Source organism: Haliotis cracherodii, unplaced genomic scaffold (genome assembly GCF_022045235.1).
Source record: "Haliotis cracherodii isolate W230 unplaced genomic scaffold, xgHalCrac1.p SCAF_7, whole genome shotgun sequence".
Lineage (NCBI taxonomy): Eukaryota > Metazoa > Mollusca > Gastropoda > Lepetellida > Haliotidae > Haliotis > Haliotis cracherodii.
Window position 1 is genome coordinate 21,183,335 of NW_027266330.1, and position 21,110 is coordinate 21,204,444.

At 42.1% G+C, this 21,110-nt stretch overlaps 1 protein-coding gene across 1 annotated transcript; it reads right to left on the reverse strand.

The window, feature by feature from the left end:
- Nucleotides 1-7,574: 7,574 nt before the first annotated feature.
- Nucleotides 7,575-19,963, reverse strand: LOC139448730 (uncharacterized). Its single transcript, XM_071230272.1, has 9 exons — nucleotides 19,666-19,963; nucleotides 18,563-18,953; nucleotides 16,830-17,305; nucleotides 14,956-15,035; nucleotides 9,619-9,777; nucleotides 9,219-9,299; nucleotides 8,640-8,855; nucleotides 8,338-8,418; nucleotides 7,575-7,859 (listed from the first exon to the last, which is right to left on the reverse strand). The coding sequence occupies exons 1-9, from the start codon at nucleotides 19,961-19,963 to the stop codon at nucleotides 7,575-7,577; spliced, it is 2,067 nt and encodes a 688-aa protein (XP_071086373.1).
- Between the last annotated feature and the right edge of the window lie 1,147 nt (nucleotides 19,964-21,110).

Here is a 21,110-nt window from a genome sequence, read left to right on the forward strand (position 1 = left end):
AAACAGTCAATAACATAACATACAGACTTGATACCATGACAAATCTGGTGGAGGGAGTACATTCTGGGAATCAAACAGTGTCATAACATAACATACAGACTTGATCCCATGACAAATCTGGTGGAGGGAGTACATTCTAGGAATCAAACAGAGCCATAACATGACATACAGACTTGATCCTATGACAGGCCTGGTGGAGGGAGTACATTCTGGGAATCAAACAGTGCCTATCATGACATACAGACTTGGACTTGTGTGGTTCAGTTAGGACTGTAACATCTGTAACATCTACCAACAGCGTGTTTCACTATTACTAGAATATTATTCTGAACACTTACAATTTGGGAAAACAAATGTTTTACATTTTCCGACTTTTGATGATAAATTCATGTGCAATTGTGTTGTATGGTTTCCGTTGACAATGCACCAGTGATGCTGTGCTCCTGACGTCAGCTTTACTCCCGTTGAAACACCAGGCCACATTCATGTTTAAATTGATCATTTCTAGTGCAGCCTTCGTCGTTCAACTTGAAGTGCCATGCATTGTCATCTATTACACGCTCATACTGATTCTGATGTTGTACTGTACATCAAGGAAGCGGATGCTGGTGACACTGGGATCGCCCTCTGCATAACACATCACTCACCGTGTCAGAGGTTTACCTCTTGTGGGGATATGGTGCTGTCAAAGATAAGGGCGAACCCATGATCTTCGGTTTCAGGCGGGAAACGGGATTTAACACTGAACTTTCTAAAACCTACCAGTGCTCAGATAATGTGAGTGTGTTTCAGATTGTGATTTATCACATACATAGTACATTGAAACGTGTAAAGAAAAACTATGGAAAGATATTCAAAGCACATTCATTAATTTCCATTGTCAGTAGGATATGTCCCCACAAACAGTAAACATCATTGAAAGGGCAGTAAGCTGAAAGTAGTGATGACAGTTACTCTATTTCATGCTCATGGCTGTCTTGGTTTGTTTGTTTGTTTGTTGTTTAACGCCGCACTCAGCAATATTCCAGCGATATGACGGCGGTCTGTAAATAATCGAGTCTGACCACCCGATCCCGTTAGTCGCCTCTTACGACAAGCATAGTCGCCTTTTACGGCAATCATGGTTTGCTGAAGACCTATTCTGCCCAGGGTCTTCACGGGTTGACCGTCTTGGTAGTCTGATGGACTCCCATATGATCAACCTGCGGCAAGAGACACTTCAAATTGCACGTTGGTTATAGTGTGTTATCGAACATTGCACAACGGATCAGTGCAGCTATATTATTTCAATAGTCTTATCCCGTCTAACTGGTCTTCCTTGTGGTTTCAATGTATATAATCTATTCACAATTAACACATCAACAATTCTAACAGTCAGTTCATCAACGAGTAAACATAATGTTTCTTTTAAAAAATTAATGCTTGTTTATAATTTACAAGAGGAATGATGAATGACTCAAGGATACGCTTGGAGATTTCCTGAATTTCTTTGGCCACCAGGCCCGAAAAGTCCAAGTAAGCTCAGATCTATCTGCACTGTCCGTCATCTATCCGTCCGTCCGTCATCCATTCGTTTATCTTCTTCTCTGAACCGCTTGGATGGATGGATTGGATGCATGAAACTTTAGAGGATGTCTGGTACAAAAGTGAGATAAATACTTATAACGTTAAAGTCACGTTTAAGTTTTGGTGAAAAATTAAAACAGAAAATCAATTGTGAAAACTGGCTAAGAATGGTATTCACAGACACCGGATGTCTGCAAAAAATCCTGAAATATTTATGATATGGTATGTAACACAGATGGATTCTATTTTGATTATTTGAGTAAATGAAAACAAATACATATACTTCAATAAGCAAATTGGTAAAATTCAAAGTTTGAAATTGTTTTAGTTTACGTTTTCACAGAAATCACAAGGCCTCAAGAGCTGAATACTTCGTATTGAATTGGAAAGAAAAGGTGTTATATATAAATAGTCTTGTAGAAATTGTGAAAGATATTTAAGCCTCACTTCTCAGAAACTAAAGGCCCATACTCTTTATATTTTGTAAGATATCTCTTTGGAACTTGAGGATAAATAAGTGTATGTTTATAACTCCAGCTTATGAAGTTTTACGTGACTATCAGATGTCGTTCTGGACGGATTTCTCCAAAATTCTTAATTAGTTCATGGCCTGAAACAATGCTTTACTTGCTTATCTGAATTCACACAATTAGTTAAATAAAAAACAACTTATATATAATCAAGAGTCTGAAACTAAATATGTGCCGAAGGAATTTGCCTAGCAGATGAGTGCAGACTTACCCATGCAGCGTCAACTTGTAACATCAACCGATGATACACATCGCCGCCTGTACATCAAGGCTGTATTATGTGTAACGTTTGGCGTCACACATTACATGTAACTCTAACACGGTCGAGGCCAGATTTTACAATGGCTTTGGACAAAATACTTTAAAAATACAATACATTGTCTGGGATAAGATAGCAGATAAGATATGACGGCCGGTTCACAATTAACTGATCAACTGTTTGTACTAGTTTGTCTTGATGTAGATTGTAACGATGGAAATATTATTATGCCGATACGAGGTTCTTAAACTCAGTTTGAAACAGATCTCAAGTGGCATTTTGTTTTTATTTGTGTGTTTAGGTTTGTATAAATATAAAAAAAATAAATTGTTTCGTCAATTTGTCACGTGACGCTGATGTCGATTTGAATGAGACAAAAGTGATTAGAAATGCAAAAACCCAATGGTGTGATGACTTTAACAAGCTGAACAATTGACTTGCCTTTGCATTTGTTTGTGACGAGAGCCACCGGTGGGGCCCCGTATGTTCATTCTTTCATGGTACCATTACTTCTGTATGATTCATAACATGACTTGTCAATGCAGGCGAAAAATCAGTCTGGATTATCCAACGAATCAATATAAATTTAGCGTAAAGGGCAAAATAATGACGATTTTATGAATGAATCTCTGGAAATCAGTGATAACACCAGGTGTTCGCGAAAAGGGTAAGCATGTCCTGCTCTACTGGTAGCACCCGCTATGCTTATGATATAGTCGAAATCGTACAATGGAATATAGTTTTAGCAGAGATTGCTTATGATTATCGAAAGGGTTTTGTCGCTTCTATTTGTACATTGTATATTTGATACCGGTTTATTCAACTAGTCAAAATTTATATTTTTGTTGTCACAGTGTTATATTATGAACGCTCCTAAACCGTGATGTATCAGTTCAACTTTTCCACACAATATTCTACTTCATATATGGATGGATGTATAGTTTCAAACACGTCATCAGACAGATGTAACTGAAGTTATTCTTCCAGTTTTGCATTTCTATACAGATATTAGTACCTTTATGAAGTAAGAGCTAATTTGTTTGACAACAACATAGCATTGAGAATATATATATAACATAAACCCTTAGATGTTGTTATCAATGAACAGTAAATATGTATTTATTATGGATGGCGGAGGACTAATGTGTGTTCAGATGCTATCTTTGTACAATTTATAAAAAAAATTCTTTCTTCTGATAATCAGATGTTTTTATCTCATGTATTCATCACATCTGTGTTCAGGATTATGAGGTGTTTTTAAATTTTTAATAGAAACGAAATTACCAAATCGTAGTCATACAAGTTTCATGATGTGTAGGTAACATCAATAGTAATTTTGGATTGGTCTGTTTCTCCTGCCCTACCTCCAACCGTTTCTCTCACAATGCTTACTGCTTCGTTTGTTGTGTGGTATTGGACAAATAAAAAGTTCATCAAAAGTGATGTACATTGTGTGCTTCTGTACAATATATTAGAGCTCTGGTTCCAAGAGCAAGTAAGCTGGTGAACACAATACAAGGTTGGCCCAGATGGCCCAGTGGTCCATTCCATAAACAGAGTTGCGTCCCTTAGGCGTGCTAAAAACCTGAGAGGGGGTTCGAATACCAAAGTCTCTCTGAATATATTTCTAGGAATACAACCGTACTCGCGGGTTTCAGTAAAAGCGGTAAACGTCCTGTTTACTTTGGGCTTTCCTCCCACAGCAGGCACGGGTGGCCCAGTTTTCTGAGGCGCCGCAATTCGATGTGCAGAGTTGCGTCCCTTAACCGGTTCGACCCGATTATGTGTCTAGGTTTGTCAGCACCATAGCTGTTCTCGTGGGTTTGACCAAAGCGATAAACGTCTGAGACCTGCATCACTTCTGGCTTTCCTCCCACATCAAATTCACACGTGATATAACTTGAATACTGCTGTAAGAGGTCTAAACGCAAGTTATTCACACACTCCGTCCACAACATGCTAATATATAACTAAAATATTGTTCTAATCGGGGTCTAACCAACTCACTCCCTCTGACGCATTGGAAAATGGAGTAACGTGGTCTGCCGTGAAGCTTTAAACTGGTCCTACTTAAAATCGTGTCCATGAGACAACAACAGAAGTACAATACGATAAACTCAAAAGAACTAATGCTGATCATCCCCGTTGATTGAAAATCTGTGCAAACAATGTATGGTTGTCATGACAACATCTGGGCATAGTGCACAGTATCACGTGCAGAGGTCACAGCGGGTCACATCACTCTTGCTTCATTGTCATGTTAGGACGGCCAAACGTTAAAATAAAATTCATGCTGAAATGAATATTCAGTTTGTATGCGTTGTTTATCAATCCTTGTGCTATCATTTGTTCATATGACATGGTTACACATATTAGTTGAGGTGAGCTTCAATGAGGTTTAACGCCGCGTTCATGATTACAGAGCCAAAGACCCGGGTTCGATTCCCGACATGGGTACAATGTATGAAGCCTATTTCTGGTGTCCCCGCCGTGATATTGCTGGAATATTGCTAAAAGCGGCGTAAAACCATACTCACTCACTCACTCATGATTACTGTACTTGTGTATCGACGTGCACGTGTGTGTGCATGCTAGTGTGTGCTTGTACCAGCGCGAGACATGTGAAGATCCGGGTTAGAATAGGTCCTCAGCAACCCATGCTTGCCGACTGTGCTTATCGTAAGAGGCGACTAACGGGATCAAGTGGTCAGTTTATTTACAGAGGGCCGTCATATAGCTGGAATATTACTGAGTGTTGCGTTAAACAACAAACAAACAAACCAGCACAAACCAATATCGAAGTTGTAGTGATATCCCACTGAGATATCAAGGTTAACATGAATACCCCACTCAGACACAGTATACTGACTCCGAACCGACCAGGCCTTGTTTTAGCCCCTTAATGCCAAGCACCAGACAGGGTAAAAACAAATAACCTATCTTGGTATAACACGGCAGGGGGTCGAACCTTCCGCTCTCCGGGCAGACGCTCTGTCCACTAGACAACGGAGGCGGTCGCACATATCAGAATATTGATTGACCATAAAGTTGCTGTCAACTATCTACTGTTCGGGTACACTGTTGTTGGCCTTCAGCTTTGAACTATTATCTAGTTGGTAGTAGATGGCATGTTGATAGCTCATCGATAGCCGCTTGTCGTATCCTGGACCAAAGTACCTTCCTCTGTTACCATATACTGAACCGCAAAAGAAACATCACTCCAAGTAACATTGCATGAAAAGTTGTCATTTAAATGTCTGGGTAATATTTGTCACAGTTTCTAAAATCTAACATTACCTTGTCCGGTAAAATGAAATTTGATGACAGAAAAACAAAGCAGATGACAATAAAACCGATCTCCCAAACGCATCACGGCAACTGCCATGGTAACCCGATGCACATGCGTTCCCCCATTTCTTGCCCTATAAAAAGCCACCCAGATCGGATAACATTCATTCGTTACTGAATTTCTACCACACGCCAAGATTAACAAGAAATCAGCCACACCAAGCCCTTGGACGATTGCAAGCTGGACAGACCGCATGGGCAAGTAGCCAATGCATTTCAAGTCCACGTAAGGATCATATACAGGCTCCGGCAACGGTACCAGACCACCAACACTACTGATGACCGACCACATAGTGGAAGACCAAGGGTCACCACCCGACGTTAGGATCGTTAGATTGTGCGACAGCATCTTCCAGATCGCTTTGTTACTGCTGCAGAAAGTGCTCGACAGACCATGGGGACACACCAGCGACACATTAGTGCGGACACCGTGCGTCGACGATTGACGAGCAGACACCTTCACAGTCACAGGCCACACCGAGGACTACGTCATCGCCGGGACCGTCTTCAGTGGGCAGCACAGCACCAGTATTGGCGCCACCAGCAGTGGAGAAGAGTTCTCTTCTCAGACGAGAGCCGTTACTGTATCTCAACAGCAAATGGCAGAGAGAGAGTCTGGCGACGCCGTTGGGAACGTTATTCGGATGCTTGTGTTATTGAGAGAGACTTGTGGGGTGGTCCGAGCATCGTGGTGTTGGTCGGAATTGGTCTTGCACAGAGGGTCGTCCCTGTGGTCTTCCAGAACATCGGTCCAGGAAGAGGCAATGGTGTCACAGCAGCTCGGTACATTGATCAAGCCTTGAGACCAGACGCCATACCTCATTTGGCACGTCGCTGCAACCAAGAGCATCATAACGCCCGTTCCAAAACTGCGAGAGCAACAAGAGACTTCCTCCAGGAGAATGGCATCAGAACCATGCAGACCCTGCCCTCCGTCCCGATTTAAAATCCCATTGAGCACCTGTGGGATGAAATTCAAAGACGGCTGAATGACGCCCGACCAAGGTCGACAACTGCAACAGAACTGCGTCAGGCGTTGGGCTCAAGTGCCTATGGCCTTCATCAACCGTCTCATCCATTCCATTTACCGATGTTGCACGGCAGTCATCAATGCACATGGCGGACACACGAGATACTGACTTGTGATGGCATTTTCTCAGAGACTGGTGTTGTGTTTCACTTTAAGAACATTTGACACTTTAATTTCAACCTTGATGATCAGTTTTTCCAAGTTTCATCTTTTTAATATGTCTCAAAGTATGTTTACAGTGTTTGGACAAATAAGGTTTCTCATAAATCTATCCGTGGAGACGTTTCTTTTGCGGTTCAGTATATATTGGCCATATCCACTGTCACTTTCGCTCGTAGTGTAGCTGACGCCAGAGAACAGCCTTGGTGAGTGTGGAAACTGGCGTCTCGTAACACGTGAGTCATATGTTGAAACGCCCTGAAAATCCTCAAACTTTCACTCTTAAATTGGGATTGGAAAACCAGAGATGACCGTTCGTCTGTCACATGGGCGGTTGGGTAGCCTAATGGTTAAAGCGTTCGCTCGTCATGCCAAAGACCTGGGTTCGATTCCCCACATGGGTACAACATGTAAAGCCAATTTCTGGTGTCCCCCGTCGTGCTATTGCTGGAATATTGCTGAAAGCGGCGTAAAACTATACTCACTCAGTCACTCGTCTATCACATACATAATATCAGCTCTCTGTACAGAGGCTGTCGTCTAGATACGTTTTGCTGTTTACATGTTTCCCATTTTGCTTTCACAGCCAATAAGGCGAGGGTCTAACAGGACCAAGGTTGATGTTGCGGTTGATGTGGATGTTCTGTTGTGGAGGGTAGTGTGAGTGTTCCGAAGACCAGGGTCAAACAGGGCCGAGGCTGATGTTGCGGTTGATGTCGATGTTCTGCTGTGGAGGGCAGGATGAGTATGCTGAGGTGAGGGTCAAACACGGCCGAGGCTGATGTTGCGGTTGATGTCGATGTTCTGCTGTGGAGGGCAGGATGAGTATGCTGAGGTGAGGGTCAAACACGGCCGAGGTTGATGTTGCGGTTGATGTCGATGTTCTGTTGTGGAGGGCAGTGTGAGCGTGGTCAGGTGAGGGTCTAACAGGGCCGAGGTTGATGTTGCGGTTAATGAGGATGTTATGCTGTGGAGGGCAGTGTGAGCGTGGTGAGGTGAGGGTCTAACAGGGCCGAGGTTGATGTTGCGGTTGATGAGGATGCTACCTTGTGGAGGGCAGTGTGAGTGTGCTGAGGTGAGGGTCTAACAGGACAAAGGTTGATGTTGCGGTTAATGAGGATGTTATGCTGTTGAGGACAGTGTGAGCGTTGTGAGGTGAGGGTCTAACAGCCCGAGGTTGATGTTGCGGTTAATGAGGATGTTCTGTCGTTGAGGGCAGTGTGAGCGTTGTGAGGTGAGGGTTTAACAGGGCCGAGGTTGATGTTGCGGTTGATGAGGATGTTATGCCGTGGGGGCAGTTTGAGTGTGCTGTAGGTGAGGGTCTAACTGGACCAAGGTTGATGTTGCGGTTAATGAGGATGGTATGCTGTTGAGGACAGTGTGAGCGTGGTGAGGTGAGGGTCTAACAGGGCCGAGGTTGATGTTGCGGTTGATGAGGATGCTACCTTGTGGAGGGCAGTGTGAGTGTGCTGAGGTGAGGGTCTAACAGGACAAAGGTTGATGTTGCGGTTAATGAGGATGTTATGCTGTTGAGGACAGTATGAGCGTTGTGAGGTGAGGGTCTAACAGGGCCGAGGTTGATGTTGCGGTTGATGAGGATGTTCTGTCGTTGAGGGCAGTGTGAGCGTTGTGAGGTGAGGGTCTAACAGGGCCGAGGCTGATGTTGCGGTTAATGAGGATGTTCTGTCGTTGAGGGCAGTGTGAGCGTTGTGAGGTGAGGGTCTAACAGGGCCGAGGTTGATGTTGCGGTTGATGAGGATGTTCTGTTGTGGAGGGCAGTGTGAGTGTTCCGAAGACCAGGGTCAAACAGGGCCGAGGCTGATGTTGCGGTTAATGAGGATGTTCTGTCGTTGAGGGCAGTGTGAGCGTTGTGAGGTGAGGGTCTAACAGGGCCGAGGCTGATGTTGCGGTTGATGAGGATGTTATGCCGTGGGGGCAGTTTGAGTGTGCTGTAGGTGAGGGTCTAACAGGGCCGAGGTTGATGTTGCGGTTAATGAGGATGTTATGCTGTTGAGGACAGTGTGAGCGTTGTGAGGTGAGGGTCTAACAGGGCCGAGGTTGATGTTGCGGTTAATGAGGATGTTCTGTCGTTGAGGGCAGTGTGAGCGTTGTGAGGTGAGGGTTTAACAGGGCCGAGGTTGATGTTGCGGTTGATGAGGATGTTATGCCGTGGGGGCAGTTTGAGTGTGCTGTAGGTGAGGGTCTAACTGGACCAAGGTTGATGTTGCGGTTAATGAGGATGTTATGCTGTTGAGGACAGTGTGAGCGTGGTGAGGTGAGGGTCTAACAGGGCCGAGGTTGATGTTGCGGTTGATGAGGATGCTACCTTGTGGAGGGCAGTGTGAGTGTGCTGAGGTGAGGGTCTAACAGGACAAAGGTTGATGTTGCGGTTAATGAGGATGTTATGCTGTTGAGGACAGTGTGAGCGTTGTGAGGTGAGGGTCTAACAGGGCCGAGGTTGATGTTGCGGTTGATGAGGATGTTCTGTCGTTGAGGGCAGTGTGAGCGTTGTGAGGTGAGGGTCTAACAGGGCCGAGGCTGATGTTGCGGTTAATGAGGATGTTCTGTCGTTGAGGGCAGTGTGAGCGTTGTGAGGTGAGGGTCTAACAGGGCCGAGGTTGATGTTGCGGTTGATGAGGATGTTCTGTCGTTGAGGGCAGTGTGAGCGTTGTGAGGTGAGGGTCTAACAGGGCCGAGGTTGATGTTGCGGTTGATGAGGATGCTACCTTGTGGAGGGCAGTGTGAGCGTTGTGAGGTGAGGGTCTAACAGGGCCGAGGTGGATGTTGCGGTTGATGAGGATGTTCTGCTGTGGAGGGTAGTGTAAGTGTGCTGAAGACCAGGGTCTAACAGGGCCGAGGTTGATGTTGCGGTTGATGAGGATGTTCTGTTGTTGAGGGCAGTGTGAGTGTGCTGTAGGTCAGGGTCTAACAGGACCAAGGTTGATGTTGCGGTTAATGAGGGTGTACAATGAAACAAGGTTACGAGGCATTGAGTAATACCCAAACACGTGGTGTCATTCACTGTAGAAAATGTGTTTAAATCCTAAACACAAACTACAAGCTATTTTAGAAGGATAAATGAATAAATGTGCGGGTTGGTGGGTGGTATTAAATAAAAACATTAAGAGTCTACTGTCGTAATCAGTTCATGTTTTTATGCATTCTTGTGTTTCTCATAAGCCATATGGTCTGACATTGTCATACTTGCATTTTATAATGTGTGACACTTATATGATATAATGTTCATCTTTTTTTGTCAGCAAAGCAGGGGGAGGAGGTGAAATAGAGTTCGTCGCATTCTTGAGGGAAAGTGTATTTGCATTTGTATGTATGACTGCGTGTCCAGATTTTATAGCGTTAACCTAACCTGCCTCCCAGGCCCTAGAGAAAAAATTAAGAATTAAATCCAACTCATGTGTGGAATAATTTGTCTGAGCTCTCGGTTCTGTCTAATTCTGCAGGGCCCACAAGCGAGATTCTGGGTTGTCTGTATCTTGTTAATCTTGTGCAGTACACTGGTCGTTACAGCTGAAGTGAGCGACAGCCCATTCAAGTCTATATTAGTAGGCATCCTAGACTACTAGAGTCTCTTGGCTCCTATTTATTATATTGTTTTTTTCTGTAAAATATTTTCATTTCTGAGACTAGATGTTAGTCTAAATTTAGGCTTAAGGAAGAAGAAGCGCTTTTTTTTAAAGAAATGAAGCAATTTCCTGGGTTCCATTTGGATATTATCTTGTTTTGAGTAGATATATATATTTTAAATATAAGATAAGTTTATACCAGGGACTAAACGATAGTCTAATGTTAGCAAACTGTCGCAGTTTCGTGATTGATACGCCACTCAGACACAGTTCATGACATGCTTGGAAATGTTACATGTCACACCGATAATGACCAAAGTGTAGTGGAGTTAGTGAGTGAGTGAGTGAGTGAGTGAGTGAGTGAGTATGTTTTACGCCGCTTTGAGCAAACTTTTAAACAAAGTTGTAATTTGAGTGAAGCTTACCAAGCATCTTTGTTGTACACAACGGGGCATAATAGTCATATGTGTCAATTAATTAGTTCATTTTGTGGGACTCACTCACTTTGTGTCGGCGCATTCATGTCATTGAGCAATTGATATTGAGTGTTAGTCACGCACACCTATCTCGTTACAAGTTACCACAAAAGGGACTATTAAATATGAACATTTAAATACGGCATTTTGTGGCTCTTTCTAACAATATGTCTAGCTTGTAGATAAACAAAGCTGTAATTTGAGTGAAGCTTATCAAGCATCTTTGTTGTACACAGCGAGGCTTTTCAAGCATATGTGTCAGTTAATTAGTTCATATTGTGGGACTCTTTTCAAACAACCAATCAATCAATCACTTATTGATTGTAGTGAGTAAGTGTGTATGTATAAACGCCTCTTTTATCTATATTGCAGCAATATCACGGCGGGTGACACCGGCAAATGGACTTCAGACATTGTGCCCATGTCGGGAATCGATCCCGGGTCTTTGGCGTAACGAGCCAACGCTTTACCTACAGAGTCCCCCTACTGCCCATAATATACAATTCATTGTTTACCAAGTTGGCCTGTAGACATTAATATTAAGTATAAATGAACACGTGATGGCGTTTTACGAAGTAGTATTTCTCGATATAATCACGAGTGAGTGTATCAGATTTGGGGCAATATTACTGAAGGAAATACTACTTATTACTGCTAAATTATGTGAATATCCGTTTTATGCATTCCTTATATGCATTCCCATGTCGTCCTGCTTGGTTGAATATTTGAGAACTACATGGGCTAATGCTACACGAATCCTCTGCAAACACACGTCTAAGGTAGAATTCGGAACAGATATGGAAGGGGGCATTTCCTTGAAACCATCATTGATGCTTCCGACTTTTGCAAGTACATACTCTTTAATGTTTCAAGTATTGCAGGTAAGAAATTAGTTGGATTTACTAAACATCGACCCTTTGAAGCTTTTCTGTGTCTATATATAATCATATCTGAGTTTCATTCATTTACAATGTGCATAGGTAATTGCTTATGCTTGAGGAAGGACAGCATTTCGGTTGAAGAGCTGATGGGAATTACTGCGACGACCGCAGTTCGTTCTTTAAGTCTATCTTTAAGTCACGTCCCTATATGGAATGATATAGAGTCGAAATGATTTGCATATTTATTTTTCAAAACATTTTACATTTTATTGTTAACAAAACTAAACAGTATGTGCAACGTCAAAGATTTATTGTTGATACAAATCACCTTAAGCTGCTTCCTGGCGTCGATGTTGACTTTCAGTCTGAAAACGGTAACCTGTCGACTATATATTTTGAAAAACAACAACATCTCCTCCATCCTGTTCTGATGAACTTTCGGTTCTATTGAAATATTCTCTCAGCACCCTTTCAGTATTTTGTTAGTGGATGTCAAGAGAAACCGGAAAGTTCTTAGATGAAATACTCCTTCCCTGATTATCTTTGGGTCGTTTGACACATGTGTTACCTTCAGCTTTCACTGTACAAATCTTACACATATCCTTCTTAGTAAGACCCATGAAGATTCGGGGTGGAATAGGTCTTCAGCAAACCGTGCTTGAAGTAAAAGGCGACTATTCGTGTCGTAAAGAGGCGACTAACGGGATCGGGTGGTCAGGCTCGCTGATTTAGTTGAAGCATGTCATCTTATCCCAATGGCGTGGATCTATGCTCATGATATCAATCACTGGATTGGCTGGTCCAGACTCGATTATTTACAGACCGCCGTCATATAGCTGGAATATTGCTGATTGCGGCGTAAAACATTCAACCAACCAACCAACCTTGTAAGTACGATTTTTTATATAAAAGCATATTTTCATTTATTTCACTTTCACAATGCCTTGGCATAACAGTAAAACTACCAAACTGTTTCGTTAACCAGGACGAACTGAGTGAAAGGCCACAATGTTCCATTGCTACGGGGTCATAGCATCGCAACATTACAAACGTTGAACATTTTTCTCATGTGACATCAGGGAATATTGTCACATCTGATGGTATAGATGAATTAATAACATTCTTGACTATTTATAGTTTTTTAACAAAAGTATGACATGAACCTTTCGTTTTCAGTTTATGAATAATACAATATACTTCTTTGATCTGACCCGTGAAGATCTGGAGTAGTAGAATAGGCAACCCATGCTTGCCATGAACGGCGACTATGCTTGTCGTAAGAGGCGACTAACGGGATCGGGTGGTCAGGCTCGCTGACCTGGTTTGAGAATGTCATCGTATCCCAATTGCGTGGATCGATGCTCATAATGTCAATCAATGGATTGTCTGGTCCAGACTCGATTATTTACAGACCGCCGTCATATAGCTGGAATATTGCTGTTGTTTGTTTGTTTGTTGTCTAAAGTCGCACTCAATCAAGGCGGCTCCAATCAGCTTTACAATCACCATACACTTGTGCTATTCCACTTGCACTAGACGATCTTGGTGCGATTGTAAGACGGCTTGGATTTAAGAGTGCGTTCAAAATCTTCACCGGTGGAGCTGGGATGATCTTAAACTTGACTACTGTCTACAGTTGTCTGCAAGCGCGCAGAGCTTGCTGCGCATACAATAAGTGGAACCGGTAACGACACACAACAGGACCTCCCTCCATCGCACCTTGCACAGTTTTAGGTCCCAATTATTTGAAGGAAACGATTACTAAAAGGATGGCATAAATTTTTGTCGGCATTAACTCTGTCGTGATTTAGGAATTGTTTGATATTGCAACTTGACTCATTGACTATTGAACACCGACTCATGTTGTATTTAAAGTATTGAAATACGAATAAATACATAATTTAGGAGGGTGAACATGGCAGACAAGGTGAGCACACTTCACAGTGTACCTTACATGCGTCATGCTCATGTTTGTGACATAACTATTATGAAAAAGAAATATATAATTATATGTCCTAATAACATAACAAGTAAATGTATGACCATCTGTTATGGGGAGCTTTTCGAAAGATAAAATATATATACTTCAATTGTTTCGTTTCGCTGCTTATAACAAAGGATGTTATGATTTTCTTTTCAAAACACAGAAAGGATTTCAAGAATGCATGGACGGGAAATAAAAATAATGAATAATGTTTCGAGAAAGCAGTTGTTTAAAATCTATTCACTGGGTATCAATTATATTTTTTTTAAAAGAGTTAATTTTACTTTTGCTATTTATGGGATATTTTACATAAATCTCAAAGGTCTCATCCTGTGTATTTGCTTGTTTGATGAATACTTGTATTTTTTCTTTTGAAAACCACTCGTCCCCGTCACGAATGTCACCCAAAAGAAATACAGGGGGAGCTCAACAATTCTACAACATCAATACACTGGGCAAGGTAGATTCTACTCTACGGGCTTATACAAAGGGAAACCACTCCCATCTTGAGTATAAACTATGATTAGCTGCCCTTGAATTATCCGAAAAGTCACGGACGTTACAAATCGATTGCAGACGACTTAGGTTTTTATTACCCACGTGGTGAAGATACAGGTGGTAAGAGACTAAATCCGTACGTCACACGTCAAGTTTGACCTTGTCTTATTCGTTTTGATTGGATAACCGTGACCTCTGTCACAACGGGACTATTTTTTTCATTCATAAAAATTCGCGAGACGTCATTCATTTTGCAACTACAAGGCAGAACTGAAGCAAACTCATATGTGAGCGAGGGATACTAACAAACCATTTACAATATACGACTACCGTTCAATAGATCGAGGGTCCCATTGAGCGTGACGCACCCGACTACTTTCGCAACTTCCAATTTGATTTAACGTAAAAGGATAAGCTTGGTGAAAAGAAGTCAGTTTAAACTGTCTGGACAGATATCTAGACTTACTGGGCGGTCGGGTAGCCTAGTGGTTAAGGCGTTCGCTCGTCACGCCGAAGACCCAGGTTCGATTCCCGACATGGGTACAATGTGTGAAGCCCATTTCTGGTGTCCCCCCGCCGTGATATTGCTGGAATATTGCTAAAAGCGGCGTAAAACCATACTCACTCACTCTAGACTTACTTGGGATGATCCGGTTGTGCCATCAGTGTCCCCTTCGAAGCGTATTTTGTGGCACTGTTTCGGGAATTGTTTGTGCACGACTGCACGACCAGATCACTCAAAGGGAACATTTCCGATACAAATCATTCGAAAACTCCGTAGAAGTATGCCTGATTTCTGATTATGTGGCCCAAAATATCCCAAAAGTGAACAATAACATTCCCTATATCTCTAGCGTAAAACGCTGAGTAGATCACGGTTGTCTTTTCTTTTTCCAGTGGTGACCTTGCCCTTCGTTCGAAGCTGACAGGCAAGCAGACTTGAGCGTGTTGATTTTTACGTCTTCAGTAAAGGGTAGTACAGTAAACATGAATGTCTTTGGCGAGCACTCTGATTTCCCTCTTCCAAAATGGTACGGACATGATATAAATTCAGCTGATAGATCAAGGAAACCGAACCATTTTGAATGCACAGACGGGACCCCGACAGTGCGAGTGACCGACTGTTGGTCCGATATTCAAAGCGCGGCGCAAATGTGAATTTTCTTATAGGTGTCCTGCGTACTGACAACATGGCGCTTGATTTCTCATGAGTTGAAGAACTTCTTCCAAAAGGATCTTGAGCGTCGGTGCTGTTTCGTTTTCAAACACAATTCTCTATTATCTCCTCTCCTTGATAAGCGAAAAGGTATGTTGTTCCACCCTTCTTTCAGCCTTGAGTCGGGTGGGAATACTACTTTAAGCTCTCAACACGATGGTTATGTGGTTCAGCATCGGAATTAACGATATTTAAGAAGTGCGTTCTTCGTGTTGTTGAAGTGTCGATTCGAATCACTCAGTTTAACAAAATAAAGAGGGTGATTGATGTAAAGCAGATTATTTATGTGAAACACACCCTGTCTTGCACGCCATTTTGTCAAGTTTATTCAGGGACGACAGCGATCTTAGCAACTCCGGACCAATTGTAAGTTTCGATTGTAGCTTTCGATGATCTTAACCTACAATCGCTGTGTGCAAGTGAATGGCGATAGTAGCCGAAGTCTAAGATCGCGATCTTAAGGATCTACAATAATTGTAGCGCTAAGATCGCTTTGTGTAAGTGAATGGCGATTGTAGCCGAATTCTAAGATCGCGATCTTAAGGATCTACAATAATTGTAGCGCTAAGATCGCTTTGTGTAAGTGCACCCTGGTGCTCGCAAAACGGTGATCGTAGCCTGCCCTAGCGGTGGCTTCCGTGACAAGAGCATACAAATGCACGTCAAGTCTTCACTTGAACAAACACGAGAACATTAAGTAATCAGACTAAGGAATTGCTTTGATGATCATTTTTGTCACTGATCGTCAAATTTGGAAATGCTCTCCGCCAAACAATTTCTTGAAAGCTAAACTAAGATTTCGAATGCTGTAACCCTTATCAAACGACTTTTGAGCAAGAATCGTAAGACGCTCTTTGAAATCGTTGTAAAGATAGAGCTTGCACGAGTGTACCTCAAAAGTGAAATATAGACATAGGCTGGAGCTAAGGGAATAATGCTCGACAAAAAGGGAAAACTTAGTCATTCCTCTTGTCATACAGTCGTGTGGAAAGTTTTGTTGTCGCTCAAAATAGTAATGCATAAATCGAACTATGAAACATATGAGATGTTTTATTGCTAGGTCAGGTGGGTAGATCGGTGTGAAGGAATTAGCTACAACTTGTAGTCAATGTTGAAATATATATTATTGTGTATAACATTGACGGGCAAGTCTTTATTACACAATATAATATCTGCAGGATCACGGTATCTCTGAACCAATGGTCCGAAAACACCTCAGGTATGATGTTTAAAGATAAAGATGATCATTGCAAAATTCTGACGTACATATTATTATGCCTACCCAAAGAAAAGAAAACCTAAACGATTAAACGCAGTCTTCTCAGCGCCATATTCATCGTCATCATAATCTGCGGTTGTAGCATGATCAAGTCTCTCATATCGAAATAGTGGTTCGTTACAGCCTGCAGAGACTGTAAAGTAGGATGCCCCATCAAGACTCCACGCGACTGATTCGCCTGATACTTCTATCCAATAAGGGAGTTGCATGGACTGTTTGGAATCGGTGAGGACTTTTTCCATATCTTCTTCTGCGTGAACATACCAGTAGAAAACCTTCTTTTTGAACTTGATAAGGAATCCTTTACCATCTGAAGATATATCGCCACTACTCGGAGCGTGGCGTGAGTTGCCCTTGGGGAAGGCAACATCAAAGAGGTGTTTAGCTTCATTTTCAATGACTTCATAAAATCTTCCAGGTTTTTTGTAATAATCCATGAGAAAGATTCTTCCTCTTGGTGAAACCATGAGTGTCTTACTATTTTTCAAGGTGGATCTGAAACATGATCAAAATGAAAACCTTATCAGAAATTCAAAAGATTTCTTGGCATCAGAAGGAATATTTTTCCTTAAAAATTGAACTTTACTGTTATTTACCAATATCACTTGTCAAAATACACAATCGCAAATTGACGACAATGATAACGCAGTTATATGAACTTATATATTATCAATTGCTATACATTCTTGTAATGCTTGTCGTAATCGGGATTGGGTGGTCAGACTCGTTGATGCTTATGATGTCATGCACTGGATTGTCTGATCAAAACTCGATTAATTACAGAGCACCGTCATATAGCTGGAATATTGCTGAGTGCGGCGTTAAACAACAAACATTATAATGATGATGATGATGACGACGACATAGAAACAAACAAAAGATTCTAGTTTCGGCTATAAGTAAAAATCGCCGTTTTCATCACAACCAAAGGGTGATCAGGACATTATGACCGTCATTATTTTTATACCAAAATCTTTTCCCATAGAATACATATAATCGTCTGTAACATGACCAAAAGAATAAGTTCAAACTCTGTGATTGACAACCCAGGAAACCCCGAGTAAATACGCAACACAAAAAATGAATCGCCAAAACGCACCATTTCAATGAATATGTGGGTATCATGCACCCATTTCTCGCGAAATCGAAAATGCAGGAACTGTCACGAACTGTAGTGGGTATTAAACTCGGGCCGATTCTTGGACCTACCACTCCTTGGTCAACAATGCCGCGCCTAACTCAAATTCAGAGAAACCAGGCTATCGGACGTTTGGAAGCTGGTGAGTCTTCCAGAATGTTGCCCGTCATTTCAACGTTAACATAACCACATTTTACCGTCTCCTGCATCGATACAATGCTACACAGACCACAGATGACCTTCCTCGGAGCGGTCGTCCTAGGGTCACCACACCTCGACAAGATCTGCAGAAAACCTGTCAACACCAGCGACATCCGTTCCTAACTGCAAGTGAAAGTGCTCGATAGACCACAGGAACACATAATCGACACATTAGCCGGGACACTGTCATCAACCAAGTCAGCGAGCCTGACCACCCGATCCCGTTAGTCGCCTCTTACGACAAGCATAGTCGCCTTTTACGGCAAGCATGGGTTGCTGAAGATATATTCTACCCCCGGATCTTCACGGGCCTTTACAACACAACATCAGCCCTCAGCCCTGATTTGAACCCTATCGAACACTTGTGGGATGGGGTTTACCCGAAACTGTGTAAGTATAATGTATCAGCTTACTCAAAGCTAATGACGTCTATTTCATCCTCCCCTAGATATAGGTCCTGTCCCTCTGGCAACTCATCTGGTTCCTGTACCTTGTAGATCAGATTAACAGGACCTTCTCCTGTACTTCCAGTATCAGATACATAAATACAATGTCCAAATCCATCCGAATCACAAGGACCACATGCGATATCTTCCCAGTCAATGTTGACAGCATCCAAATTGATCTCGACTATAATTGACCGTTTATTGGTGTCGTATGCGTAGATAATGCTTTCACCTTTTGCATTTTTTTTCCCGCCTCGAATGTAGTAGAACACGCCAGGATGTTGACGGCTTGCACATAAACCTGATATGTCCTCTTCACAGGAAAGTATCACGCCAGCATAGTTACGGTTTGAGAACCCTGAAACAAGTCAAGCAATTCTTGATCATGCTGACATCATTCAATATTACAGTTCGTAAACGTCTTTAAAAACACGGTTATCAAAACAGTCCTTTGATTAGTAGCCATTGTTGGATTGGTAAGAACAAGTCTAATCGCTGAAATGGTTATTCAAGTTCAAAAACAGCTCCGCTCCAACTAACCTTGTCAATGTGTAACCTAGCTTAAATATGTTTTGTTTGTTTGTTTGTTTGTTTGTTTGTTTGTTTGTTTGTGTGTTGATTAACGCTGCACTCAGCAATATTCCTGGGGTTTCAAACTGTACCTGTCTGAGACAATTTGATCATAATTACAAAACCTTGAAGTGTCATAAAACCCAAAGGAATAATATTATTACTATGCTGTGCTATAAGGTATTAAAGATGATCACAAATCTAAGCGACCCGTGAAGATCCGGGGTAGAGTAGGTCTTCAGCAACCCATACTTGCCGTAAAAGGTGACTATGATTGTCGTAAAAGGCGACTAACGGGATCGGGTGGTCAGGCTCGCTGACTTGGTTGATGCATGTCATCAATCCCAATTGCGTGGATCGATGCTCATGATATTAATCACTGGATTGTCTGGTCCAGACTCGATTATTTACAGACCGCCGTCATATAGCTGGATTATTGCTGAGTGCGGTGAGCAAAAGCAAGATGTTCAAATACATTCATTTTAGACAGTTGGATTTACCCTTGGCTTTTCCTGTAAGATTTACTTCACTCTGTTTCTTGTTGACCCATTCTTCATTCTTGTTTTCCTCCTCTACTGTCGAGACTTCTTGCCCCAACAGTTGTTCCAACATGTCCATGGTGCTCTGTAGTTCCAACAAGTACGCATATCGAGAGGTATAAACATCATTTGGGGCATCTTTCTGTCCACCATGAGTTATTGCCTTGCTTGGAGAAATTGCTTCACCATTTAGGTTATGAGCAAGGTGCAACAAAAGAAAGATCTTCACTGACAGAAGAATTCTCATTTTGCCCTTCATTTGCAAAGAACTCCTTCGTCAACACAACATATGTGGACACTAATGTTTGTATTGGTCATTGCTTGCCATACTGGCGAGAGAGAAGTAATCATATCTTGATCTTGTAACCTAATCACTTTAGCTATAACAATACATATAGAGGGAGTGATTTGATCTTTTAAGAGAGTGAACTAATCTTTCATAATTGGTCATATTACGTTAATAGGTTTCACACAGCGCTTGACCCTAAATGACCATACCCATTAATTGTTTGAGTATTTGCTTATTGTGTGATTGATCGAATCGTATTCGTCTTTCTTCACTATTCAAAAGACCAAGACGATTAACGGTTTGTTGTTAAACAAATATGTAATAGTTGTAGTGGGTGCAGCCTTTAGGTATTCTGTGTCAGAAATGATCCCAAGTACCGTATGCTTGTCGTAAAAGTCGACTTGAACGGGAATCAGGTTAAATGGGTTTCCTTATCTCCATGGCCTTGCTACTGCTGCCAGAAACTGATTTGCCTGATCCTGACTCCATTATTGTTATATACAGATTAAAATTTTTAAAATGCAGCAAAGAGGCTGGTTTGGCTCATCATCAGCTCAGGGCATTTGCCCCTCTACACGCAGCCCAGACCGCGAATGTGACTTCTCCCAGGAAGGGCTGCCTAGTAAAACCCTCCCAGAACTTTTCGGGAGAATGTGAAGACTCCCCAACACTGCAGCCTTCTGCATAACCCAGATTGTCAGAAGGGCTGTTTTCCTGGTAGCAAACCCGGGTAGTCTCCTACTGTCAGTCAACAGATTGGGAGGTACCAAACCTAAGGCACCGAGAACAATTGGGAGTCGTACAACTTGGTTTTTTGGATGCAAGCCTGACATTTCGAAATTTTCTGACATTTAGCTATGCATATCTAAATCAAACTGTTGGCAATGAAACCTATATTTCAACAGAATTTCAACAACAAACTGGTGTTTGTCCCCGTCGAAAACTAGACGTTTGATAGTTCAAGGTAAGACACTTGCAGGAAATTTAGATGCCAATTGCGCCGCCAAAATATATATGTATATCAAGTTTCAGAGGTAAACTAAAACACCTTAGTCACTGAATTTAGACCGGGTTGAAAAGAAATAAAAGTTGATATTGAATGAGGATTGTTAACGGC

Bases quoted from the DNA above. Each gene is read 5' to 3' on its own strand.
- LOC139448730 (XM_071230272.1), bottom strand. From the start codon at position 19,963: ATGAAGGGCAAAATGAGAATTCTTCTGTCAGTGAAGATCTTTCTTTTG. The intron at 17,306-18,562 runs GTAAGCTGATAC...ATCATGTTTCAG, and splicing joins ATAGACGTCATTAGCTTTGA to ATCCACCTTGAAAAATAGTA. The intron at 9,778-14,955 runs GTAAGTCTAGAG...CCTCAACAACAG, and splicing joins GCACAACCGGATCATCCCAA to AACATCCTCATCAACCGCAA.